Source organism: Rhodnius prolixus, unplaced genomic scaffold, assembly GCF_049639745.1.
Source record: "Rhodnius prolixus isolate KJV_2025 unplaced genomic scaffold, Rpr scaffold_8, whole genome shotgun sequence".
Classification (NCBI taxonomy): domain Eukaryota; kingdom Metazoa; phylum Arthropoda; class Insecta; order Hemiptera; family Reduviidae; genus Rhodnius; species Rhodnius prolixus.
Genome location: NW_027411593.1, coordinates 32,972,980 through 33,000,543, shown reverse-complemented (window position 1 = coordinate 33,000,543; position 27,564 = coordinate 32,972,980). Strand labels below are relative to the sequence as shown.

Sequence of the window (27,564 nt, the reverse complement as noted above, 5' to 3'; positions counted from 1 at the left end):
TAAATTAAAATCAAACTTTGTTTTTTCTTATTTAATTCCTTCAGCGCTTGGTTGTTCATACCTTTTTTCTTGAAACATATATTTTTTTATGTTTTCTCTTTAGACTTATATCGTTTGAAATGGAATTTTTATCTTCTTTCTTTAAAAACATAATTAACCTCTGCCTTTCAGTTTATTATACTGCATGACAGCAATTAAAAAAAAAAAAAATTATTTTTTAGATGTTGGTTTACTCGAACCATCAACAGTTATTTCACTACACAAACCAAATACGAGTAGGTCTGTAACGTATATTTTTGAATAGTTTCGCCAAAAAAATCTATTTAAGGAAGCTTCTTGTAAGGGGAGACGCTAGCTTCCAAAAATTTAGTTTTCTTAAATATTTATTATCTGCGTTACAAAGCTTTTTTTTTAATCTAGATGATTTTTTTCTTAAGCTTATAGTTGTACATATTGCAATTTGATATCAATCAAAAAGCACTATTGTGGTTCAAATAAGAAGTTCGTCGAAGTGCAGAAATCCACAGAAAAACAAATAAACGAAAAAAAATTCCGTGGGAAAGCTGATCTTAATAAAGTATTATTATAAAGTAGTTCACAAAATATTTAATTTAATTTTTATTTTATTTTTTTTATATACATTTTTGATTGAAGTTTGCCTCAGTAGCCCTCTTCGAATTCGAGGTAGCACTGTCTCCCAACCTAACACATATCTCTTAAAATACTTATGAATTAGTATTAATTCAAAAATTCATTGACTCGATCAGGAACAATGGAAAATAATAAATATCTCACAATGAAAAAATTACACATTGAACAAGGAGTTGAACAAAGACTAGCACATAACTACATTTTGCAAAAAGTACAACAATAAAATTAACAGACATATACAGTATTTGTTACAACAATCCTTAGCTACAAAAATGCACATATTTATGAACATATTTACAATGTTTGCGGGACTAAATTATTATCAGGTAAAAAGATTGAATACAAGTGTTGCTTATAATTTAAAAACTAAATTAGCTACAAGACCGAAGGAACTAAGCGAGGAAAGATTTAAAGACAATTTAAATGAAATGCAATTAAAATATTATTAATACCTTTTATAACAAAGGAGTGACAACTGAACCAAAGTAGATAAATTTTCTTCGAAAGTCACTTTAAAATAGAATCTATTTTTGAGGTCTCTTTAGAAACTCTAAAGTAAGGAGTGAGAAAATTAAAAATTTAAATACTGAATTCAATCTTCTATACTCAAATGAGATTTTTCCGGATTAGGAACATATTTATGCTTATGCTCTTCAAATAAAGCTATAAGTTCTTGGATGAACCGTTCGTGAAGATCATTTATCTCATTCTTGGTGGGATTTATAACTTTTTCAACAACTATTGGCTTTCCAACTGAAATAATATTAAATCAAAATAAAAAAATGTATTTAAATGTTTTTTAAATCATTCACTATGGCATGAAAAAAAGAAGATTTAGTATCGCATCAGTATTTATCCATTAAATCTAAATGGCAATCTTGTTCTAAAACTAACCAAACTTCTGTTACTGGCTAAAGAGGTTAAGCATAAAGATGTTAAATTTCCACATACATTTCGAATTAGAGATATCATTGGAATGGAAATTTGCTTTAAAAATAAAATAGGAACTAGATTTGTAATACGTGAGACAGATTGAAGTACAAAAAAAAAGTGCTCGTTGATATAACTTTAAAGAGAATTTTTGTTGAGGAAGATATGAAAATAAAAATCCCAAGTACTAATAAAGAGTGTTAGCAATTTATGTTTTTAAAAAGTCTTATCAAATAAGACATAATCAGTCTTACAAAAATTAGGACTCTTGTTGAAAAAAAGGTTCAACGGTTACAATATTGGGTATTACTTTAAATGTTCCCAGATTTTTTTTTTAAAGATAGATGGCCAAAACACTGATTAGGAGGCCCCTGCTATTAAAATGTTAAAATTTTATTTTAATATCTTTCACATGGTGTTTTGAGGAGGCATACCATTCTTACAGAATATTTTACGATTTATTTTTTATAAACTTAAGAGAAATAAGAGGAAAAATTCAATAATTCAATTAGTTAGGCAAATATTCTTCAGGTTAGGTGAAGATCAGGAGTAGGGATCTTTAGAAGAGACTAAAATGGTTTACCGGTAGGTGGTAGTGCATTCGATTAAATGATTTGCATTCCTCAAAGGGTTAATAAAGTAATAAAGTAAATCTTTAAAAAATAACAACTTTTCTTAGTCATTGTAGATGAAATGTTTAAAGGTTAAGATGGATTATAAACGAATATCTTTAAAAAAAATAAAACTTATACTTACCAACCATGTTAATTGGTTTTTGATATGGTAACAGCCCGAAATGGTTTTGAAAGATCCCTCTACCCAAAAATAAAACAGGAGCAATTCCTGTAAATTTTCTAACAGCTTGCTGAATTTTATATAATAATGAATTCTCAGGAAATATCCACTGATTATATAGATCAGTCTCTCCAAATGAATATACTGGCACTAAATCAGATCTGAATTTACAAGCAAAAAAACAATATAAAGATCAAATTTGTAATATTATGGTACAATGGCAAATGCTAAATCATTAGAAATAAAAAACTACACAAAATTTTTACCCAGTAGTGAGTGCAAGTTTAATGAAACCTTTTCTATTTTTAGCGATGATTCTGTGAGTACCAGGGTAACTGATCATCGCTTCTGCTGAACCACCGACCACTAAACATACTGCTCTTCCACCTGGTTTAGATAGCTGATGAACTAACGCCTCTTTAGACACGGAACAAAAACCTAAAAACAGTGCTGGCATAATTATTTATTTACCAAATCATTTTAAATGTTGTATACATTGATAATTAAGACTGGCCAACATCATGGTCTAATATCATTAGCGCCGGGCACTAACTTAGTGCCCTGCTGATCGCTCAACGAGCATTTCCCAAATATTTAAATAATTTTTAACGATTCAATGAAAGATAGTCCACTTTAACAACTTATTACTTAAAATAAAAGATAGACGAGAAGTTTAAAGGTTATCTAATAATAATACATTCCATAATTTTAATTAATGATTTATGATAAGTATCCAATAATTATTGGTCAAACATTCTATTCTTTAAAACTATAGATGATCTTAATTTGTTGACAAATTAAATGCTAACTTTTAGGTCAGAGGAAATAACTTTGCGGTCCTCGCCTCTTAACCCTCGGCTAGTATGGTTTGAAATTTTGTTATTTACGTTTTTTCTATAGAAATTAAATTACATTAGTCATTTGATCTTGCTAATTAAACAAAAATCTTATAAAATAATTTTATTTATCTCAACCCTGACCTGCATTGGCATTTGACTTGCTTGTCTTGAATTGAACCTCCTTGACATTGTTTTTTTGAAGTCCGGATTTACGTTTTAATTTCTTTTTTTTTTGTAAGATTGAAAATGCGAATTTAAAATACAAGATGAAAAAATGAAATTAAACAATTGGTGCATTCAAGAAGCTGGACTTGTTTCTGTAAGAAGTAGTAGTATGTTGGGGGACAAGTTAAAGGAAAACAAGTAACGATCAAATAGAAAAATGAAGATATTCTAAAAGAAATAGAAACAGTAAAACTTTAATTAGAAAACTGAGAAAAAAAAAATGTGCTATGGTAATAGATGTCTGTTGATTAATTAATTTGGAAAAAGTCCAGAAAAGAAACCAGAGCGTCTGAGGGTTAAGAGCGCTGATCGGAAGAAGTAAAGGGGTGCAGTCCAGGAGTAACAGGAATTTATGGAAGGAGCAACTGATTTCAGAACGATTTCTTGAAGAGAAAAGCCGAAATCATTAAGTGAGTGGATTTCATTCCATGTTACAGAGCCCCTGAAATCTTCTCTTAGACATCACGTCCATCGTTAAATTACATGATATAGAGAAAAATACTTATCTTTTATTATTAAATTATTCTAGAAATTAATATCTAACCTATTGAAAGAACGTACTCTCTAGAAAATGGAAAATAGAAGTTCGGATTTAGCGTGTGACAGGAGACTTCTATCCCTGGAAATAATTTTTGAAATTCTTTATTCTCAGATAGAAATTGTGAAAAAACACTGGTACATAATATGCCATGAGGAAATGCGCATATTATATAGTTTTTTGAAGATGGCAAGTCAGCCGTTTTAATTAACCTTGATGGAAAATAATTTCTGAATCGCTGATAGATTGGAAGCGATCTTAACCATTCTGATCTGTAATTTAAAACAGTACTATTATTACTTTAATTTTTAAAATTGAGAAATTATATTTATTTAATATTAAAACAGTTAAATCATAAAAACCTTCTACCATCTCGATGTGCAGTATTTCCATCCAGATAAATCCACAGAAAGTAGAGTAGAAGTAGAGGGAATAATGGTGTAAATAATAGATAGATGGAGATCAGTACTCCGAATAACGGTCCAAAATAAAACATTGACAATACTGCAGCAGCACTCAATGTGGTTAGCATTGTCTCTCTGGCTTCGCATAGTTCATACTTCAGCGAACCCATCTAATAAAAAAAAAGATTTGTATTAGTAAAATGAACTCAGACAACTGCAGTATAGTCAACTACAGACTTGATTTTAGATTTATCTAAGAAGTCATTTCAACCCCTTTTTTGATGAAGGCCAGTTTTTTTTAAAGAGGATTTGCAATGAAGTAACAGCAAAAGCAGTGGGAAAAAACTATACTGAAGGAGAATCCGTTACTATGGCTGGAATATCTAACTAGGAAAATAAAATTATATATCTGTGGGTTAAATCAATGACTTGTTTTGTTCTAGAGTTAGTAGATATTTACAACAATATTAGCTTGGAATTTAAATAAACATCGGAAGAAATCCATACGTCCAATGTAGAAATTTGTTTTGTAGGATTCAAAACTCAAAATTGACCGGATAAACTATAAGTCACAGCTTATGCTTAATTAATTAATTCTGAACTCTCTAAAGTCAACTCTGAGTGATGTTTTCAACGCTAGGTCGAAACTTATTGCTGTAAGGAATCATTTAAAAAAAAAATGCTTTTGCGTAGAAAAATATTATCTTTGAGTTATTTATCAACTCAAAAATTACCGACAGATATCTTTATTAAACTTTTTGTCAGAGAAATTTAAATTCCTCGATATTAGAATGACAACTGCACCATCACCGGGAGAATGTTGAGGATGAAAAAACAATTGTTGAGCATCTGTAAGCTGACTGACAATAAAGTAAGCATATTAACGAATTGTAGGAATTAATCAGCGATAAATAACTAAATCTTGCAAATCAAGATGATAAAAAACTATTAGATCTGGGTGGTTGCAAAAAAATTACAGTTATAAAGGAGGGTTTGGAGTAAGATTTAAAGAAAATTTGGGAATTTTATGTTTTATAGAAAAATAGAAAAAAATTGTCAAAGTTGGGTGTTTTTCAACGTTACGCTTTTTCGTGCAGTTTTTGATGGTCAACCCTTATACAACTGTCCTACCGGACAGTTTTAATAGAACAGAACTAATCTCAAAATGTGAATGCGACTTGCGAACCATAAATTTCGATGCACATGGAAGTCAAATGAGATATGAATGCATATTCTGATGGTAGGGTCAACGAGGAGAGTGAGGTGCCTGTAAGGACAGAATGAAACCTGAGGAGATACTTCTTATAGGTTCCATGTCCTTTAAAAACTACGAATAATGTGTAGGGTGTTAAAGTTGTTCTAGATTAAATATGTTTAAAATTCTTTTTTTAAGATTATTTAAGATCAAAAAATCGGTTTCTTAATGGTCCCAGGTGATTGGTTTTTTTAAAAAACAGAATTCGAGTGAGTTCATTAGTAAAGTCTGCGTGAGTGTAACATAAAGGCATGGTTTGCTTGATTGCAAACCCAAGTTGTAGTACAAATTACACCTCTGCAAGCTGTGACAGAAACGTATGAACGCCAGAATTAATGCTAAAGTGTTGCTGGGCTGGTAAAATGCAGGGACAACCAAGAATCCTAAAGATTTCGCTGGTCCATTCCGTCTGCGGATGTACTTTTAAGATGGGACTCTCATTCTAAGAGTTTCCATAAAGACCGAAAGTCGTTGTGCGAAGAACAGCATAAAGAAATATTTCAAGAGAAGAAGGACTGTTTTTTGGCGAAGTAGAGAAGACTGGAATTGATGATGAAGTCATGATAGTCGTATGAGGGTTTAAACAGTTACGATAATTTGATTAATATTTTGGAAAAGTAAAAAATAAATAACATAAAATGCAGCGCTTGTTGATTAAAAGATTCAGCGAGGTAAACGTTCTTAGAATGGATCTAAATTTAAAAACAGTTAAATCACTAGGTGTCAGTTTACTGTAGTGTGGAATCTCTTTTACTCTAGTTGTATTTTGATGTTATTTGCGCAATAGGTGTTTTAAATTTTTCACTGAACTTATAAAATATTCTGTTTGGATATGTACACTGGATATCAATGTAAAATGATGGAATCACACTCCTCAAAATTCAGATTAAAAAAATATTGTATATGGTACATGCATTGACAATTTTTTAACCACTTTGTAAACAAAAGTACAGAACTTTACAAGAGAAAATACAATCACGTGACGGCTAGCGTGTAATGCTATTAATAAATCTCTAGATAACATTATTTTAGAATTGTTACAAAGATTTTTATAACATCTTACCTTTGAAATAGATCACGTGCACCACTGAAACACCATTAGTTTGACTCGTCCACTCGGAGCCCAATTGGCCAATGTTTATTCCTAGTATTCCAAACCCTACTCCTTTACTTAGAGATCCCCACCCTTGTCATGAAAGATAGTTCGGACGGTGCCAACTTATTTTACTTACTAAATGGATAGATGACTTTGTTTTAAAATGAAAAAGGCATTCAAATATTTCAATAATTGAAATTACTTATTTAAATTTCTAAATTCTAAATTAATTCCAAATAATGTTGCCTTTATCGCAATGGCAATAATTAGATCCTTGGAACAACCGAAGTCAATACATTTTATTTACTTTAATTACTTGCTACTTCCGTTTTGCATGAAGTAGTCATGTACGAAATATTTCCTGAATATATATTTAGCCATTCGTTACAAATAACAATATCTTTGGTCTTCAGACAACTGCGAGATTTGATGCCACAAACTAGCGATTGCAAACAGAGATGTCACTACCACTTTCTCCTTCTGACAGTGTTTGCACAAAGGTTTAAGGTGAATCACCTTACCCTCAGAAGAGAAGAGACATATTGATATGACCCTTTTTCGTTCTACTAGGATAAATCTCTACCTTTTACACTTTGTCCAGGGTTTCTCCTTTGCCGCTTTTCGTATTGCCTTCTCTAGTATTTAAAGTATTGTTGGCCTAACAAAGCAAATTAGCGATTGCAGTGCAAATGGGTGTAAAGATATGTTTCCTACTTCTTGGCTTAGTCTCCACAGGAACTAAATTCACCCACATGTTTTACAAGAGGATATCAGGCAAGATCTAGTCATCATATGCAATTCTGCATCCAGTTACGTGCGGGACAGCTTGAGCTGAGCCGTTCGCTTTAAACATCTGAAAATAGTGGACGTACGCTGGCACAATTGTTTTGTGTAACTCACAGAGAATGCAGAGCGGTAAATTTCTAGCCTGTTTAAAGAATAGGCTTACGAAGTCAACTACCCCGTATTGTGGCTCTGTAAAACATTAATTTGGGGCAACCTACTTCCTGGATCATAAAGTTCTCCAGGTATTTTTCTACTTTCAATTCCACTTTTTTTATATTGTCTTTCCAACTGAGTATTCTGTCCAAAGTGACGGACATTTTGTAAGGAATTTTCATTTATCTTCTATTTTTGGCAAATGTACAGAAAGCTGATTTCGATTCCGTTAATAATAGGCTACTCAAACTATAGTCGTGTAGCTTCAAGCGCCCATTTACATTCCTTTTAGTAATCCATTGATGTGTAAATGAGCAGAACGTCGGCACATTGAACCATTTTACTTTATCGATGAGGACTGATTCTGGATCTGCAGTATGTATTGAATATTAATAAGCATTAGTCTTAGAAAGCTACCAAGAAGATTTACTTATCAAATTAAGAGATTGGTATTCAAAAAAAATTAAAGAAAAGTAGGCGCTTGTTTGTAGGTAAATTTATTTACCAACAATTTTGCATTTTTCGTAGTTACATGCAGACCAATATCAAAAAATACCTTCCCCTTTCTAGGGAAACCTGAGTTCTTATTATACTTTCACTAACTGCCTCTTCAAGAAATATGGATGTCATTCGCAGCGCTTGGGAACGAGGTATTCCGTAAATTGTATGTTTTATGTATCTACCGGTTTTTTAAAAATTCACCTGTAACAGATGTATACTTGTAAATTATTACAAAAAAGCATGTTCTTAACTTTAAAAAATATAATTTCTTTCCAAACGGTTTGAATAATTGTCGAAAAAATTGAATGTAGCATATGAAGGTGGAAGCACATACTGTTAAGTTCTTTCTCACAAATAAATATACTTAGTAGTGTTGTGTCTCGAACTGTTGATCTCCAATTGGCAATATCAAATTCAAGCACAATAATATCCTAGGTTTTAAACTATGACTTCAGAATGTGCTAAGAAAAAATGAAGCATTACAGAAAATCTCAAGAATAGTAAAAAAAAACTGCGAGTTCATTAGTCAATTCTTACAGTCAAAACTGATTAAAATTCCCTGTGAACTACATTTTAACAAATGATTTGTTTCGTTTTGTTTTGAAATGGTAACACAAGGAAATAGCACGGCATAGGTTAAAAATCAAAAATAACAATGTAATGAGGAAACTTTTGAAATTGCACTACCGATGAAAAGTTTTTTTTATTGAAATCTGACAAACTCTTAGCAACTGCAACAAAAAGTAAAAATATGAAGGAAGAGTGCATTTTGGTAAAATGTTTACAAAGTCTGACTTCTCATAAAATGTTTAAACATTGTATTTATTTTATAATTGTTTGAAATATTAGTGTCTAATTGACTGACAACGAAAAAAAAAAAACGCACAGAAACTATTTTTGTAATGAACATATTTGATTCTTTTTTTTTTAACAAATTATTTAATTTTTATTTATTACTTTTTTAATTAATTTATTTTATTATTGTTTTAATCTGAAATTACGATGTTAACTCCACGATTTTTAAGGAATGAGTGCGCATCTTTTACTCACAACTTTTGTAAGTTTGCCCAATTTTTTTTTGTAGAAACATTGGCAATCGTTTAAATATAGTTCATGATATCTCACTCTGAGATCGTTGTTCGGTGTAAAATGAATCCCTGCCATTCAATAAAACTTAATGAATAACCAACTGGGCAGAAAAAAAATATATATGTATGTACATAAAATAATTAAATTATACAATGAAATGATTATATTAATTATCATGGTAAACAATGACAAAATAATGATAGTTTTAAGGTTACCATTGTGAAATAAACATCTTTGATAAGCTAGACAACTTCTAGAACAAGTAACAAGAAAATAGTGTAATAAAGGAACTGAATTGTTATTATAATTGTCACAATTAAGTTTATAATGTAAAAACAATGTAAACTGGTCAGATAGTTGGTTTACATTTTAAACAACGACCTTTTTATTCCATACTCACGTCTTAAGGATCATAAAAATAATTATTAAATAATATTTATTGCTTCTCTGTATACCATATTACCACTGATAATAAAAGTAACTAAAGAAAGAAAGAGCTCCAGCCGAAGATACAGGAAATTGAGTGCCCTAAGATTTTCTCTTCATGGGTGGCTCTTGTAGCCTTTATTATCTTATTGTAATTGGACTGACGAGCAGTGTTTATAGGACACTATTCGTACACTGGCTGTGCATTTAAAAAAAAGACTCCTAAAAAGGTTGACAAGCCTTAAAAAATAATGTAGCTTGCAAACTTTGGACTGGTTCTGGTATTTTTTTTAAATAAAATAAATTTCTTTATTATCAAACAACCTTCAATACGGATAATTCAGCAGCACTAATATTATTTTTCATACTGTTTGTTATTAAATTGCTAATAATATTTGTATAAAAATATATAATAAATCTATCACCAACATTTTTTTGTTTAATTCCCGCAGAAAAGATAACTGGAATTTTCCATTCTTTTCAAGATTGTGAATTATCAAAATTCGCAATGCACCATTTCTATTATGTTTATTTATCTTACATATCTAACTAAATAGTTTGATGTCATTGTTTTAGTGAGTTCAATTTAGAACTGTAAAGTGTAGTAAATTTTTTATTTAATTATTTCCTTAATTATTTAGAAATGCATTGTCAATGCAATCTATGATAAAATGCAATCTATACCAATGCGTTATCTTTCGATCCTCTCATTTTCACCATAAAGTTTTTGTATCTTATCTATCAGTGGTATAAATTTTTCAAAAAATCAACGATAAGTAGATTGATATATGATTTCCTTTATTAAAATATATAGTTTAAAGCATTAAATATAAACAGTCCCTTCAGTTAAGTAATGTAATATTAACTTTACTTTATTTTTTATTTTGTTTAAACCTGTTATCATTTGAGTGGGTTCATTGGTATAACATTACAGCAAAGAATAAGTAAAACTGTTATATAACATTGACCGGTGGGAATAGAGGCATCTTTTTTTCTTTTTTTTTTTTTCACCGCCGTTCATTGCAATAGTGCCGGAGCCATTATAACAGATAGATATTGTGTTCGTGAAAAGTAAACATTTCTTTATATCTTTTATTAAATAACAGTGTGTTAGCAAACTTCAGTTTTATAATTATGGAAGGCTATTCTAAAATTGCTATAGTTGGAGGCGGTCTGGTAAATATATTTATGTTTTATTTTAAATTACTTTATTAAATTTAGAATTCTAAGCAATAAATTATCAGCCATTATCAGTATTAAACTACTAGTATATTTAATGAAGTACTTGACTGGCGATGTTAGAAAAGAAAAGAAAGAGCTATAATACTAAAGCTTCTCAAATTCTTTTCTTTTTTTTTATTGTCGACATTTCAAAATATTTCCCTTGATATCTCCACCATGGCTGGTCGATTCTGTTTAATTAGCATTTTCTACTCAGCTCTTCAAAAGCCTTTAAAACAAATGTTTCTGAAAAAATCATTAAATAAAAGAACACTTTTTTATTGCTTTACAGTCACTGTGCTTGAGGCCAAACTATAAATTGAAAAATAGTATACCTTACAAACAAAATATATTAATTCAGTGAATACTAAAGAATAATTACACAAAAATAACACCGAAATTTAGGCAACTAAGAATGTTACATTTTGCACATTAAGCAATAAATCTGATCTTAATGATGAGACTGCAAAAATTATTTAGGGAATTCAACTATTGTTGTATGATGGTACTGGGTTCTATTACCGGTCTATGCTTTAGATTTTATTAATGTTTACATTAAGAAATTTCTAGTAAAGTAGGTTTACTAGTCGCCTTCGTCCGCGACACCTAATTTGGAGAATGTAAAACCCAACTGAAAAAACAAAACAAATAAAATTGAAAGTCTAGATTTATGTATAAATGGTTTTAGAAAATCTTCAATTAAGTTAGCCATACCCTTAATAATTGATTTTTATTTTCTCTTACTTCTCGCAATGTTTCGAACAGAAACAAAAACTTTTTCACCAGATGTTGTCATATCATCGTCTGGGAATGGTAAAAACAAAGATGACTTCTTACAACCTACATTTCGGATGGCCTGATCGATTGGTTCAACAGAACATTGTACAACATGCTGAGTCATTTTGAGAATGGGCGCCAAGATTATTGGGGTGAGCAACTGCCTTTGGTGATAATGCCATATCGCTCCAGTTAGCTGTGAATATGCTCGAAAGGTCTCCTGAGTATCTCAGGCAACGACTAGAACTGAAGCAACAACTACAAAATGGCACAAAATACACTCAAAGTAAATTCTTAAAAAAGTATCTGGGAGACTTTGTGTTAAGCTGCATTTGCTCTGGTTATGACTTTGTGAAGAAACTATTGAATGAGGTGTTCAAAATAGACGAGTGGTTCCTATAAGTAGTCTGAAGAGGTTGTAAGACACCAAATTTACTGGGCAGACGGTAGAATGCAATTAAGCATTCATACGATAATAAATTAACATTTGAATATGCTATATTAAAATATATTTTAATTATTAGATACGATAATTTCTAAGTGTAAAGTATGTACTAAATTAATACCAAAAGTTGGCAATCGTATTTTTTAGTACTCAAAGTTACAAAATTACAAATTATTGACTATATTAGGCATTTTTTTTTAGAATTTACATTGAACACAATAATTTATCAGGCATTCCACGTCATTACAGATTGTAATCATAATGAATACCACATTTGCATAATGTGTAGCCGTTTTTATTATTATTATTATTTTTTGTGAAAATATCGTTGTGATTAAACAATTTGCTAGCCCAGTTATTATTTTTATAGATCATTGAACACTCCCAAAATACTGTGTGTACCTCATTCTATGCCCCTTTGTTGTTGCCAAATCATTTGAAGTGTTCAAGTTAAGAGAATTCTCTCAAAACAAATCATTATAAATATATTATTAATAGAACGAGGATACACAAAACAAGAAAACCCGAAATGTATAGAACTCGGCAAGAATGGGTGGTTAGAATATTTACTTAGAGTACCATCAATATTAATAGTTTTTCTGAAATAGAATATGAATAGATCAACTAATGATGTTTTAAACTACTTCCAAGTGAATATTTTTGACAAAATCTTTCTTGAAACAAATAGTAACATTAAGAAATAATTTTCTAAGAATGTAAAGAGTGAGAAAGAAACAAAAGAATTTATTAAGACAACTTTGTTAATGAAAAGTAATTTTGCTTTAACTAGAAGAACTCAAACTAAACCATGCTTATCTTTCTTTCAGGCTTCTTTGTCCAAACAATCAACCATGGCTAAAAAAAATTATTTGTTTTGTTCTCTGCGAACTTCAAACCAAATTTATTGCTATAAGTCGGATCATTCTGAAATCTTAAAATTTACAACAGCACTCGGTTAATATAAAACCCAATTCTGCCGGACTTGTGATTTATATTCATAGAATATAGGCTATTTAGCAATAGTTATTGATATTACAGAAACTGGAATACAAATTGATAACTGGTACAGAGTGTTTGGAAAAAAATGAACACCCATTTATGATTGAGCCAACTAAATGAATAGAACGGAAATAATGTTTGATTGAATCTTAAAAGTTATTGCTTCTACCTTGGATTTCAGAACGATACTTCAAGCAGCAAACTCGGGCTTATGTAATGGTATCAGAGTGGCTTACATTCTTTCAGTGGGTTTACATTTTCAGCCTAATTCATTTACCACTTTACATCTGTGAATTACTGGCTAATTTCTGTTTAATTAAATTCTATTGAAATTTCTGTGGAATAAATTAGTTAAGCTGGTTGATGCCAAGAAAGAATCTACAGCTATTTTTTAAAATGCAAATTTTGGAATTTCTGCATCATTGAAACAAATCAATAGGATTGAAATGAGATTACTATAAGCAGATAGTGTTCAATAAGTTTTGTGTTCTAGATTTGTCAAAAAAAGTAATTGAAAAGAAAAATTTTCTTCCATTGCCAACAGTCATGAGATGGCTGTAGGATTGCTTTAATCTGCTTTTGTTCTGGAAATTTAATCAACAAAGTGCTTGAAAATTTAACTCAGAATTTCTGCCTGACTGACATTCAATAACTCCATTCTAAGACTAACCAAGTGAATGTGAATGAGGGTGCATAACCTAGAAAAAGATTGAAAATTGTCATGTAACGGTCAAAAGTGAGTAGTAAGCAATTGCTCGTTCCCAAAATAGAGAATTAATTCTTTGAACCTCTCGGGAAAATTACTTCGTTATCATCAATCCAAATTCTGATATACCACATTAATAATGGCCACAGGCATGTTAGATTCCATTTTGACGAACTCTGTAACGTATTTGCTTTTTAATCTGAAACTGAGACTATACGTTATTGCATATTGCGGACGTTAATGCCTTAATGAAGTATGAAGTTTCTTTAAACCATATGATTAGAGAAAGCTTTTTGGGAGTTTGCTTTAAATAAGCACGTTATTTGATTGATTTATTTTATTTTTTTAAATTAACAGTTAATATGTAATAGCTATGTTTAATTACATAGCATTACTTTTTGTTATGTAATTTAAAAGTAAAGCCCCCACCTGGCTGTAAACGGGTCTATTGTGCTCAGTTTCCTTATAATTGGAGCCCTCTCATATATACTTATCAGTTTAATGGGTAACTGATAACCTAAATAGCCTTCAAATTTATTATCTTCAATTCGTTCAATGTTAAGACTGTTTTTTTTTTGTCCAGATTTTTAAAAATGAGGGAAAATTGTTCCCTCATTAGTAGAGTTAAATTAAAAAGTGTATTAAGAGTAGCTCCAGTGGTGTGATAAAGTCAATGTCTCCAGGATGAATGGAAATTCCGAAGCTGCCTTCTATTTTGCTGATGAAGGGGGTTGATAACTATACTTTTTGTTGCATAACTTATAGCGGAAATTTTCTCTAATTTTAGCAACTATTTGAACAAAGAGACAAAGAATTGAAGGCTCCAGATTTACCACCAAATCTAGCGAAATGAATTTGAACTATCTTGCTGTAATTGTTCTCCAAATGTGGGTTCTGGATTGTATGGTAATAACTGTGTGGAGGGTAGAAATGTCGGCTTTCGTCTACATCTTGAACACAGGCTCTAGGGAAGAGAATTTCCAAGAGCTGCCAAATGGATTCTGACTTTGACCATCATGTCCTGACTCTAACCAATCTTTTCCTTCCATAAAAAAATTTGTGTCTTAAAAGAGTTATTAATCCATTCGGGATATTCACTGGTGAGGCAAACGATTACCAAAAAGTCGAAATAAATGTATTTGTAGATAATAAAAAAGAAGAAGAAGAGAAATCACTTTAAAAGCCATTAAAAGTCGACGAATAAATATATTTACTTCGGTCAGTTTTTTAAGATTATATTAAATCTGAACTTATATATTTCTTCTTCTTTACAGGTAGGATCACTTTGCGCATGCTATTTTGGAAAACGAGGATATGATGTGGATCTTTATGAATACAGAGAAGGTTTGCCTTTGAATATCTTTAAGACCATTAGTTTCATTTGACATTTCATATATGGAACTCTGGTTGAATATGATTAAAAAAAAAAAGTAATCATAAAAATTGAGTGCCTCTCTACCACCTAAAAAGTGGAGATTACTCTAGCACCTTTTCAAATTATTGTCTCACTACGATTTGCAAGCCTTTCCACTTATACGTTACATTATGAGTATGTGTGTCATTACCGAATGAGACGCTCAAATTTTTGAGTTTTGTGGCAAATTAAATACATGTATTTCTTTAGAGAAGGTGGGAAATAACTATTAATTTTTTGTAAATTATAAATTACAGAATGGAGTTACTATTTTTATTATTTTTTTTTTTTTGTGGGGGGCTAAATTTAGGATATACTGATTTATTTAGTACAAATCTATTTACGCCAATGAAGAAGCTCCAAAAGAAAAGGCTTTGGAAGAAATCCTGGCAACTTTTAGTCCCGAAGCCCAATAAGTGGGTGAAAAATCTGTGGATTTATTTATTATTATTTTTTGACCTCACACAACCTTGCATATACAAAACCACAGAATTGAAATTAAAAGATTGAGTTAGCGGGCCTCATATGTGAGCTTTAAGGGCAGTTATTGTCCTAAATCGGAAAAAAGGACAATTATCTTAAATTTACTCATTAGTTGCATAACAAATATGCCTTTTTTTAAAAAATTTAATCAACATCTAAATGCCTCCAGGCAGTAAATTGTAGCGTCCCATAAATAGAAACTGTACGGGTAGTAAATTTTTATTTATTTGTTATTTTACGTGCAATGCATTCATTCTCGAAGTTTAATTGTAGAATATGATATTCTAAACTCGATCTAGTTGATCTATTCTTTTATAAGTTTCTTTATTTTGAGGAACATACAATTCGTACAAAAGATTTTTTTTTCCACTTTTTTAGTGTTCAAAAGAAGCTTAGATCTTAGTTCAAATATTTGATCTGACTGGATTTTTAGAGAAAAGTGTTTGCTATACCATCTAGCGGATATTTATGAAATCTTTAGATATTTTTTTAATCTTTTTTTTTTAATTTAATTTATCAATCATACTCGTATTATAACATGAAAATGTTTTAATTCATAAAATTAATCGAGAAGTCCTAATAAACATCATTAAATTGATGATCAATCTAAATAAGTAGATATTTCTGTACACATTTCTATAAAAAAAAATATTAATATAGCTCAAAACTGTTTTAATTTTTAATTCATACAGATATAAGAGAATGTGAATTGGTACACGGAAGATCTATTAACTTGGCATTATCTATAAGAGGACAAGAAGCACTCAAAGGAGTTAATCTTGAGAAAACTATGGTTGAATATGGAATACCTATGTATGGTAGGATGGTACATGACATACACGGCAGAACACGTTCAATACCATATGATCCAGTTTTTAACAGGGTACTTATATGATTGTTTTCGTTCGATATAGATATATGCAGACTTCTTACAATTCTTAACAAATATTGGAAAAAGATGTGGAGAGACTTCCACCTTAATTCTACAATGCTGATGATTTCCAAACTCAGATCCAGTTCCAAAATGTTTAAGAAATGAAACTTCATGATAATTTGTAGCTTCTTGATAACAAGCCACTGCCAATAAGTTAAGCTTTAAATAAAGCTTCTTTAATTTATTTATTTTTGTAGAAAATAGAGCTTTTGAAGAGTTGATGCTCTTCAGACTAAAGGTGGACCAATTGCAAGCGGGGTCTTTCTCTGTTCTGGCATCTGAAACTCCTCCAAGATTTTAAATTTAATAATCGAGACACCAGTAACGAGCTAGTGTCACTGGATTATCTTATATTATTATTTATAGTATTTTAAATATTTACATTCTATTTTATTTTTGGATTAAAAAATAAGGTAAGATCTTGAATAGCAACTTCCGATTACTAGAAATCTACAATACCAGCCCTAGCCACTACGTGATATTGCTCAATTTAAATTACTACTGAAATTTAATTAAAATAATTTTTTTTTCAGTGTATATACTCCGTAGGAAGAAAATATCTAAATGAAATTTTATTAACAGGTAATTAAAAGTAATTTCATCCATAGATTTCTTTGCATACAATCAAAAACTATTTTTTTGTATTCTTTTACTAATATAAATTGTGATTTGTGTTTTTTTTTGTTTTGTTTTTTGTTAAAACATTGAATATAACGATTTTATAAAAATAAGTCCACAAACATTTATCAGTGGATTCACTGATTTAACCTTTAACGATGATTTTTCTATACATTGCTAGCACATAACTATAGGGCGTACAATTTTTTTTATTAAATTCCAGAAGCTGAAAAAGATTCCAATGTTCATTTTCACTTTGAACACAAATTAATGAATATTAAGTTCTCTGAGGGCAAAATGATATTTAGAAGGTATTTTTATTATTATTTATTCATTTATTTTTATTTGTCAATAATCTACTATACTCCACTATACACCAATCGAAGGTCCATCCAGAAGGGTTTAAAGTTAAACCCCCTTTCTTGAAATTATAGAAGAATTAAACCGTTTTTAGGACAAGGTCAGATAACTTAATATCTCCATCTGTTTTCTGCTTTCATAATTTTTTTTTTTTGTATCTTCTAGTTGATTGAAAGTTTAGGTTCAATTAAATTCTGTGGGTGTCCTCCGCGCCCCATAAATTTATTGTGTAAAAAAAAAAAAAAAACCAGAACAGGTAGTGCTGATCCTACTTTTTTTCTGTCAAACCTGCAAAAGCAATCCACGGACAGATCTGTGCTTGTATGTGTCTACTCAGTCTGCAGTTGTGTTTCAATAGGTAATGGTCCGAATCAGCACTGTGACCTTATGAAATAAGCTATGGAGTGGCATTGTATTGTAATGATCGTTTTTAATTCAATTTTTGTTTACAGATTACGGGTGGGTGGGACTTTCAATTTTAATTACTTTAAGTTTTGAGTGAAAATTCTGAATTGAAGATTTATCGCCATCCAATTACGACCTCTTGACTAAGAGAAATAAGAATGTGGATGTCTATGCTATCTAGCGCCACTATAAAGAACTACTAGCAAATTTTATTTTAATTTTATAACTAGCAATTAAACATTTTATGATGAAAAAAATAGAATTTAATTATATTTTGCTTTATTTATTGCTCGCGTTTTAAAACAGAATATTATCAAACTTAAAAAGAGCAATAACTAAGTGAAATACTGCCATTATAGCATTTGTTTGTTAACAAATAGTTACCTTAAAAATGACAGCTAAGTTCTGGTATATAAAATTCCATTTTATAAATTTTTAGATCAAATGGTGCACTAGTAGAGAAAGAAGCTGATTTAATAATAGGTGCAGATGGAGCATTTTCTGCAGTTAGAAGTCAACTGGTTAAGAGAGAAATGGTGAACTATACTCAAACGTATGTTAAACATGGCTACATGGAATTGTGTATACCACCAGAGAATAACCACATGGTTGGTTTCTATGATATTTAGTTTCAAAGAAACATTAGTATTTTAATATATTTATTTATGCCCTACCTTTATCCTAAGATTTACCGCGGTTTTCCTCGAGATCAAAGCCTGATATTCATTGATCAATGAATATTTTATTACACTTTTTAATCGATTCACAAGCACCTCTTATCTTGGGTATTAATGTAATTATGAAAACCATGAATTATCATGATTATTGCTCTTGATGAGAAAATTTAACTTTTCCACCAACCAAAGCTTTATTAAGTTGCAAGCTACCAAAAAGAGAACCTCAACTTTGTGAGTTTTGATCCCAAAACCATTACATTTAAATTAAAAAAACCTCGAGGCTTACCATACTTAACTTTAGGGTGAAAGCCCTGTACTATATACCCTGATTCCCATGAACCTAATTTGCTCAAAGACCAAGTGCTTTGTTCAAAGTGCACGGTAGATATTTTTATTGTTTCTCAAACTCTAAAAAAGAGGTTTAATGAATTCTTTCAATGCCTATTGCAAAATCATTAAAAGCAGGAGAACAGGGCTTATAACATTGACATTTTAAAAATTTTGTTGGAAAAATAAGTAGAATTATTTTTACTCGAGATTGTTTTACTTCTCTTTACATAAAGAAGACCTATTATTAATCGATTAAAGTTTGAAAAAATTTCATTCAAGAACTAAATAATTGCATTAAAATTTTCCATTTTAATTATATATATTATAAAATAAATACCGAAATAATTACCTCAACGATGTTAACGTATTTTTTTTTTAAATGTCTTATTTAGATGGCTGCAAATCATCTCCATATTTGGCCAAGAGGTGGATTTATGATGATTGCTTTACCAAATCAAGATAAAAGTTGGACGGTTACATTGTTTATGCCTCACCAAGAATTCGCCAGACTTGATAATGAAAAGGCTGTTCTGCATTTTTTTAAATTTTATTTTCCAGACGCTGTTGATATAATCGGGCAAGATTTTCTTTTATCTACCTTTCTTAGCAATAAACCCTCATTTCTTCTAACTGTTAAGGTAATACTACTTTCAAACCATTATTGAATATAAATTAAAGAAAACGCCTAATTTTATTCACAATTGCTTTTTAATAAAATAAACTCAGGCTAACTGTTTACCTCCATCCTCGATTTACAAGGAAACCTGGTTCCTTCGAATACCGAAGTATAACCATGTATATGCTTACATATTATACTTTTTAGTTACTCGTTTAATATCAACTACCAAACAATTATACTTGCAAATGAATGTGAGCGCAGCACGAATGTTTACAAAAATTGACGAAATAATTATCTTAGGAGATAGGGTATTAGGACATTAGTTAGTATAATATTTGTATTAAACACAAGTTCTACATAATGTATCTAGTAACTTTGATTTTAAAATAATAATAATAATGTATTTAATAATCTAATTTCTATCTTCAGTAGCATTTAATTTTGTTTTATTTTAATATTTCAGTGCTCACCCTATCATGTAGATGGCAAAGCAGTAATCATTGGCGATGCTGCTCATGCAATGGTTCCATTTTTCGGACAGGGGATGAACGCTGTAAGTTTTGTAGAATTTCTTTTCCGCTCGCAAATTTGTAATGCACCCTGAAATGACAGTTTAAATAAATAAATTTTCTCAAAGCTACTGACAGTATTGTAAGCAACTACCGGTATTTAGAAATCTTTGCTCTCTTTACGAGATCATCCTCTTTAGAGAACCCCTTTAGCTCGGAGTTTCTCCTCTTAAGATAAAATCCACTTTCTTCTATGGGGACAAAGATGGTTCTCAGTATCTACCAATTCCAAAAATTTAGACAGAGCCCAGATATGAAATTACAGATCGGAGAATTGTATTATAAACATTGACAAATGTTCTTACTTCTTAGAGTAGGTCTTGAGGAAAAGTAACACCTATTCCCGGCTGCAACTCTGTTTCGAATATCATTGTTCTTTGTCATTATCAATCCTAAGCGTTTTAATTTTTCTGTCGCTTCGAAATAGTACTCCCAAAGAACGTATCCTACTCTTCGACGTAAGCTCATAACTTTTTTCCGCATTTACCTATTACCAGCATCTAGCAGTTTCCCCACACAATTTCAACAAACATTCTTTCAATGCAGATGCTGACTTAGTACAGTATCATCATCTGCAAAGTGCAATGTCATATGTTATATCACCCCCAGGGCTTTACAGCGGATAATTGATTCCTTTACTACATTTTAAAGAACTGGAGATTACCGATCACCTTGTCTAAAACCGATGGTTACTGAACTCTCAATTGAGATGACCTTGCACTGTAACGAAAGCAAGATCATCAGTAACCTCGTAATCGGTCTAATTAGTTTTGCTAGTACCTGAAGCTCTATCAGAAAAAATAAATTAATCCATTTCTTAAGACCCCAACATAAGCCATTTTAAAAATCAATGTTTAACTGCTGGAAGCCCAAAACATTTTCCTGAAATGTTTCTACTATTGAATGCATTATAAAAAGGTGTTTGATCTGCTAAATTGGACTTTAGAAGCTAGGTTGTCCCGTAATAATGTTGTCACTTTAATCTACTACCTTTCTTGTGATTAGGACATATCAGAGCCCGAACCCCACTCTTAGGTAGTGGCCTCATTCAGCCACACATAGAAAGCCGCTTATAGATATTACATTTTTATTTAAAACAGTGCTCTGAGAAAATGGTTTCTAGATGGAAAGATTAGGTAAATTTAGGATTGACCCTGACATCACGAAAAACATTTAACTCAAAAGCGTTAAAAATATTCGTTAAAATAATAGCTAACATTGTCTTGAATACCTAATTCAATTCATCAATTTTGTCCATAAACTTAACATTGACAGTATCATCCTTAAAATGGGGCAATAACTACAAAATTCATTTTCCTCCATAGTTTTTCTATTTTTGTTCGTTACTTAGGCTACTTCATTAACTAAAATGTGAAACGTCGTTTTGTATTTTTGCCATAGGGGTTTGAGGACGTTCGATTACTCGATGATATTTTGCACAACCATGGTTATAGCGTCGGAGATGCTCTAAGAATATTTTCTATGACTAGAAATCCGAACGCAGAAGCTATTTGTGATTTGGCTATGTATAATTATATAGAGGTAAGATATTATAAGGAATCATCTATTTATTTATCTTAATTTACACTAAAATCATCACTCATCTTTGTCTTTCTCACGTTCACGCTTAAAGTTATTTATAGTTATATAATATATTTTATGTAACCCTTACTCAAACTGGAACAAACTACTTAACTAACAGAGCTACAATATAAAATAAAAAATGTTCAGAAATGAATACCTACCAGTTTAGCAAAAAAATGGTTTCATTTCAGAAATAAATTTTTGTTAAAACAACACAGATTGTTTATTTAGATAGAACAAATGGTATTTTGCTTAACAAGACCTCTGACAGAACGCATAATCGCCACTATTCGTGATGTTTGGTGGGATTGTATTTTGTTGGCAATCATTTATCAAGGACCTTCTCCTGATTTGAGAAAGTGCAAGTAATTTCTACCAGCCTCTACTTAACCTAACTCTTATTTATAATATTAGCCTTATACAAATAATGTTTGACTTCAACTATTATCGTTTTTTACGTATGAAATCAGTGCATAACGTCAGAGCTAAAAACAATTATGCTTAAAGAACCCTTAGAGTAGAAAACATAAACAAAGAAATGAACTCAGAGTCAAAATAATTGTAGTCACACCGAAGTTTGGTACAAGAAGCTAATTGTAAACATTAATCCAATAATAATTTTTCATGACACAAATGAACACGGCTGTCAGTACTTGCATTTAAAGTTCCTTTAATACATTATTCCTTTACAAGACTATTTATTTTTTCCCCTTTCAGTGGAATCTGTACATTGATTTAATGATAATAATGTTTGTATTTATTTTCAGATGCGTGATCTGGTAAATCGACCATCTTTTTTATTTAGAAAATATTTGGATAATTTGCTTTATAAAATTGTTCCCTCTTTTTGGGTACCACTTTATCAATCTGTAACTTTTTCTAATATGGATTACAAGCAATGTATTAGCAACAAAAAATGGCAAGATTCGGTAAATATTTTAATTTTTAAAAGGGTAATGACTCAATTAATTGCTAAAGAAATAATGATGAAATAGTTGAACACGATTGTTATTAGCTTGTGTGTGAAACTCAACACGTTGGATTAATTCTCACATCGCGCCGCGCAATCCAATCGCTAATTTTTCCCACTTCTTCAAATAAAAGGTTTGCAAATGTTTATATTTTCATTCCTTTTGGAATACAAATTGTCCAAGTTACCCTTTACTAAAATGTAAGCCTACATGTAATTTTTAGTCATAGTTTTTCTGAAATTCGTCGCATCCTTTTTCCATTAGCAAGTCAGCACGACAAAAATTCGTCACTCGCCCAGTAAGTCACACTATTCCAAATCGCTGTCTATATTAACTTTTAAAACCATCTGGTCGCAATATCTAGTTCTATAATTTCACAGCATTGTTAGTTCTGCCATAGCAATAGAAAATGAAAGTAAAGGGGATTAGATCTGTAGTTAGCGCGCTGAATTCCCAAGCGAAGTTACTGAGTTCGAATCTAGTTGCTGGTCCTTACATTTTTTTCCCCAAGAGTCTTCTTTCAGCTTACTTTCCGAAAATGGACATTGTTGTCTGTTTCGAGAACACTGTCCGGAGGCCATCTAAGCAATGAATTAAGTTCCGAGCGCTCACGACCACGGATGCTAAGACATGAAGTCTACAAACACCAATCTGTCGTTATAGGTTTAAATTAATATCCTTATATTTAGTTTACCTAACAGAATGGGGACAGAAGATTTCGCTTATGGTGCTTACCCTTGGTCGTTACTGGCTTTGAACCTTTTTTGTTTCCTCGATAAACCCCTCCATAAAAGTATTGCTTTAGGGATGCGAAGTTAGTTAGGGTTTTAAAAATAGGAAAAGAAATTCAACATAAATTTCTATCTGCACGAATGTAAGAAAAAAATATATTCATATGTGAAAATACTTTGTAAATTTACCGTCAACTTTTTCGCTGAAAATAATTGAAATTAATTTGTTACAGATGCTACGTTTTATATTTTACTGTTTACTATTCATCGTAGTTTGCACTATTTTTCTTGGAACTAGGAGTATATATTTCAGTGGAACTATCAAGGATTCACCTTTTCATGGTGAACTGTAAGCCAACGAATTTAGTTAAAAATTATTTTAAAAAAAGAGTATTGGAAAAAGCACATTTTTATGGAAGTAAATAGGTTTTATTAATTACTTTTTGTGATTAGAATGTTATGTTATTTCGAGCTTGTGTACTTTGTGAAATAAATTTTATACCGGAATAATATTTATTCATAACTCCTGAATTTGAACAAAGTGAAAACATCTTTATCACTTCATCGCTCTTTGAAAATGATTGTTACGAATGTCTCAACTAAATATCTCTTACTTATAACAGTAGACAATTTACAATTTTCAAATTTAATATAGCTTTCATCAAAAATTTAAATTTAGAAAAATTCTTTATTCCCGCTCACAGCCATGATTAACAATTTAACATGTACGGGCTCCTTAAAGTGTTGCTTGGACTGTTTATCATTTAGTTCAAGGTTACGAACTCCTGTTCTCCTGGTCCTGGATGGATGAAAATAGGTCAGTAGTAGCAGAAAACAAACAGAGAACTCTGTTGGAAAACGCTGGACTTGTTTAATGTTTCAGAACCCTTTTATTATTATTGTGTGCTAAGTGTATTTTTTATGCTTGTCTCCCATTTATCGGTTTTTTGGTGTCTTGTGAATTGATCATACAAGTCCAGTTACATCATTCGTTTAATTGAATAATGAGAGCTTATACAAGTTAATATTACATTTTATTAGTTCAATATGACAGTAATTGTGCAAGGTTATGTGTCCAACCATCTGTTATCCCTACTTAAAATGAATTCCTTAATGATCTCCTTATTTAAGTCGAGTTATATGAAAATATTATATGAAAACAATCTTTAAGAAAATGCAGGTATTCTTACCACATGTATAGTACTATCTAATTCAGGTTTCATTCAATAATTTTTTTTCTTTTTTTAAAATATTAAAAAGCAGACTGAATAAAATTAAACTTTAGCCTAAATAAGAATGAAGTGTAGGAATCAATACTAAAACCCTAATTAAAGCGAATACACGAAGTCAAATAAAATTATAAACTCTACAACAAGACGCGCCAGGACCTGAGCTTTGGCCGGGGTTTAATCGAATGATAGCATACAGGGAGTGGTCCTGATTTATTTCAGTTTCGATTCAATTTTAAATTATAAATGCATTTTTATAGTTTTATTTAATTAATAAATACAATAAACATAGTTTTTTTTTTTTTTGTAATTAATGGATATAATTCATGCTTCATCTCGTTAATCATCTCGTATTTTTTGGGGGGGAAATCAATAAACGTGAGATTATAAACATGAAATTTTAAAATAAAATTTTGTCCAATTTATAATTTGAATTTGTACTTTACCAGTTTCATTTCATTCTAGATGAGGTAATAATCCAATCCGTAACAGTTGATTCCATGGCACGGTTTACTGAGTGAAAGAGGTAAAACTAATGCAATTATGCAACGTTCCATTGTCAAACTCTATAAAGGATTAATATAAAACGCATTATCTAAAATTCAGTCTCAATATTTATTCTAGATTAAAAAAAAAAAAAAGAAGATACATACATATCTCTGTACATTAAGAATTACATTTGAGATAAAGAATATATTCTGACAACAATAATGTCGTACCCGATTCAACGATATCGTACTCGTACGATAGTCATCGGGAATTCTAGAAACATTTGTTTGTTTAAAGCAGTTATGGGTTGGAACTTTTTTTTAAAAAATAATTTTAAATCACACATTTAGCAGGAAATACTGAACATGAAACTATCCTTTTTGCAAAAATATGTACACTTAAATGTTTCATTTGTTTAAATTTACAATATTCGTACAAATATAGTTTATTAAAAGGCCTAGAAATAAAAAAAAAAGAAGTTATATCAAGCCAGTAGCTAAGAAATGTGGTTGTATGTGGCAAATCCATTCCGGCCATTCTTCGTTTTCTTGTTCCTGATAAATATTGTCTTTTGCCTCCTTTGTTTTGCTAAAAAATAAATATAAATATAATAATGATTTTAATATGAGAAACGATTTTAAAATAATTTCTAGACTCACCTTATATCCGGCGATGAACGTGGCAGTGAGAGATTATCATTTTCTGATAACGTTTGCTCTCTGGCTAAATTAACACTTAAATCATCGATTTTTACTAATTGTTCTCTTTTTCTATTTTTTGGGGGCAAAGATTGTTTCTTTTTCGCTCGAGCATGATACATATTATCTTTAATTAATTTTATATCATTTAATGTTAACTTTGTTAAAGCGTTTTCATTTGTTTTCAATTCTAAATCCACCAGTTTGGAAGGTTTTGCGCTTAGACATTCAGTACTTTTTCTTTTTAAACGATTACTAATCGCCTGCCGCATTATTACATTTTCATCAAGCGGCGAATGTAAATGTTCGCCAGTCTCTCTGGACAGTTTACAATCATCGCCTTTTGTATACAATTTCGCTCGGCAAGATTTTTCCACACATTTCCAACCAGTTTCACCAGATTGTAGTCCACCATATTTTGAGTATTTAAATCGATCTTTTAGTAATAAAACTCTTCCACGTTGGCTATAAATTTTTCTCAGTTCACAGTTAACACTTGTCATTATTAAAAAAAAAATGAAAAAAACAGTACAAATTATAACCAACAAAACGAAAAAATGTAAATAATTTACAACTCAAACATTGGATGTTGACTTAAACTGTACTAGTTTAACAACTGCTGTAAAAAGGTAACGTGCAGTGAGATAACGTGGTATAGAAAATAAGAAAATGATTTTAAACCACATGCGCAGTTCCAGTATTCGCTCAACCCAAATGGGGGATAAAGATAGGTCGTGCGGAGTTCCGTTTCCTCCCATTAAACATGGCGGGCTAACAACAACGCTGCACAAACGCTGCTCAGTCTATGTGTTCAGCGGCGGATGGTGTGTCCGCTGTTTTATTTTTAGCGCTAATACCTTGAACTCCAACACTAAAATTGATTAACTTGTAGCTCCGCAAACCTTTTCACAATTTTTTACCCTAACACGCTGAAAATTAAATTAGCAGTTATTCAGCAATTATAATTCTACCGTTGTTTTTAAACCACGGTGTAGAAGTAATTTAATTTTTTGAAAATGTCAACGCGATTTATTTATTTTTTACTGTTATTGCTCAAATAGGGCAGAAATATTGTGGCAATTTAAGTCATCTTTCTCTGCATGAAAAAATTCTTTAAAAATGTGGGTGTTCATTTACAATTGAGTGGAATAATTATCCTCGTCCTGCAAGAGAAATAATTTCTTTTAAATAACGTAAATAAAATAAAGTGTTTTTTCATTTTTAATATTTAAATGATGATAAAAAAAAATCACGAACAGGGCAAATGGGATTGTCTTTCGTTCTATTTTGCTAAATCTTTTAACAATAGTGTTCAAAATGTTGAAAATATTTTTTTAAATGATAATTTCCGTCAAAACCATCAACTGATGGGACTGCTTTACTGAATTCTCTTTTCTATTATTTCTTTTACAAAAACAACATCCTGTCGATCTTATCATCTTATATTAATTTATCAATTTCGTTCGGGGCACAATAGATCCAAACATTTATATATGGACTAGGTTCGTATTTCCTTTCAAATGGTCCAAAATTTCTGGTGTTCTGACAGAGTAGAATTAAAGCTTATCAACATCTGAGTTTATTAAGACCCGGAGCTTTTTTCAGTCGGCCCCGGAC

The 27,564-nt window shown here is 30.7% G+C and overlaps 3 protein-coding genes across 7 annotated transcripts in view; 2 read left to right on the top strand and 1 right to left on the bottom strand.

Moving 5' to 3' along the window:
- Positions 1-605: 605 nt before the first annotated feature.
- On the bottom strand, positions 606-20,274 carry LOC141451229 (2-acylglycerol O-acyltransferase 3-like). 4 transcript variants are annotated; one of them, XM_074122455.1, is made up of 6 exons: positions 20,147-20,274; positions 4,341-4,552; positions 3,985-4,250; positions 2,643-2,814; positions 2,338-2,537; positions 606-1,404 (listed from the first exon to the last, which is right to left on the bottom strand). In XM_074122455.1, the coding sequence occupies exons 2-6, from the start codon at positions 4,550-4,552 to the stop codon at positions 1,244-1,246; spliced, it is 1,011 nt and encodes a 336-aa protein (XP_073978556.1). In that variant the 5' UTR covers positions 20,147-20,274; the 3' UTR covers positions 606-1,243. The 4 variants fall into 4 exon arrangements, with proteins under 4 accessions (XP_073978556.1, XP_073978558.1, XP_073978555.1 ...); XM_074122457.1 differs by having other exon boundaries at positions 3,985-4,268; positions 4,348-4,552; XM_074122454.1 differs by lacking the exon at positions 20,147-20,274 and adding an exon at positions 6,701-6,839.
- On the top strand, positions 10,257-24,041 carry cn (Kynurenine 3-monooxygenase cn). The gene is made up of 11 exons (XM_074122451.1): positions 10,257-10,864; positions 15,111-15,180; positions 16,426-16,616; positions 17,201-17,249; positions 17,509-17,596; positions 18,490-18,658; positions 19,450-19,695; positions 20,140-20,229; positions 21,647-21,787; positions 22,597-22,758; positions 23,765-24,041. Exons 1-11 carry the CDS (start codon positions 10,823-10,825, stop codon positions 23,882-23,884), a joined length of 1,368 nt encoding a protein of 455 aa, XP_073978552.1. The 5' UTR covers positions 10,257-10,822; the 3' UTR covers positions 23,885-24,041.
- A 408-nt stretch (positions 24,042-24,449) lies between these two features.
- The window catches only part of jar (Myosin heavy chain 95F jaguar), a 67,203-nt gene continuing 64,088 nt past the window's right edge, over positions 24,450-27,564 (top strand). Inside the window, exon 1 of one of the 2 annotated variants that reach the window (XM_074122443.1) lies at positions 24,450-24,711. The gene's annotated coding sequence lies outside the window, so the exon portion shown is untranslated. The remainder of the gene's footprint in view (positions 24,712-27,564) is intronic. The other variant, XM_074122441.1, reaches the window with a different exon arrangement.

Excerpts from the sequence above, each read along its gene's own strand:
- cn (XM_074122451.1), top strand. The coding sequence starts at position 10,823 with ATGGAAGGCTATTCTAAAATTGCTATAGTTGGAGGCGGTCTG. Across the intron at positions 16,617-17,200 it reads ATGATCCAGTTTTTAACAGG|TGTATATACTCCGTAGGAAG; the intron begins GTACTTATATGA and ends TTTTTTTTTCAG. Across the intron at positions 19,696-20,139 it reads CATTTCTTCTAACTGTTAAG|TGCTCACCCTATCATGTAGA; the intron begins GTAATACTACTT and ends TTAATATTTCAG.
- LOC141451229 (XM_074122455.1), bottom strand. The coding sequence starts at position 4,552 with ATGGGTTCGCTGAAGTATGAACTATGCGAAGCCAGAGAGACAATGCTA. Across the intron at positions 2,815-3,984 it reads AGAGTACGTTCTTTCAATAG|GTTTTTGTTCCGTGTCTAAA; the intron begins GTTAGATATTAA and ends CACTGTTTTTAG. Across the intron at positions 1,405-2,337 it reads AAAACCAATTAACATGGTTG|TTGGAAAGCCAATAGTTGTT; the intron begins GTAAGTATAAGT and ends ATATTATTTCAG.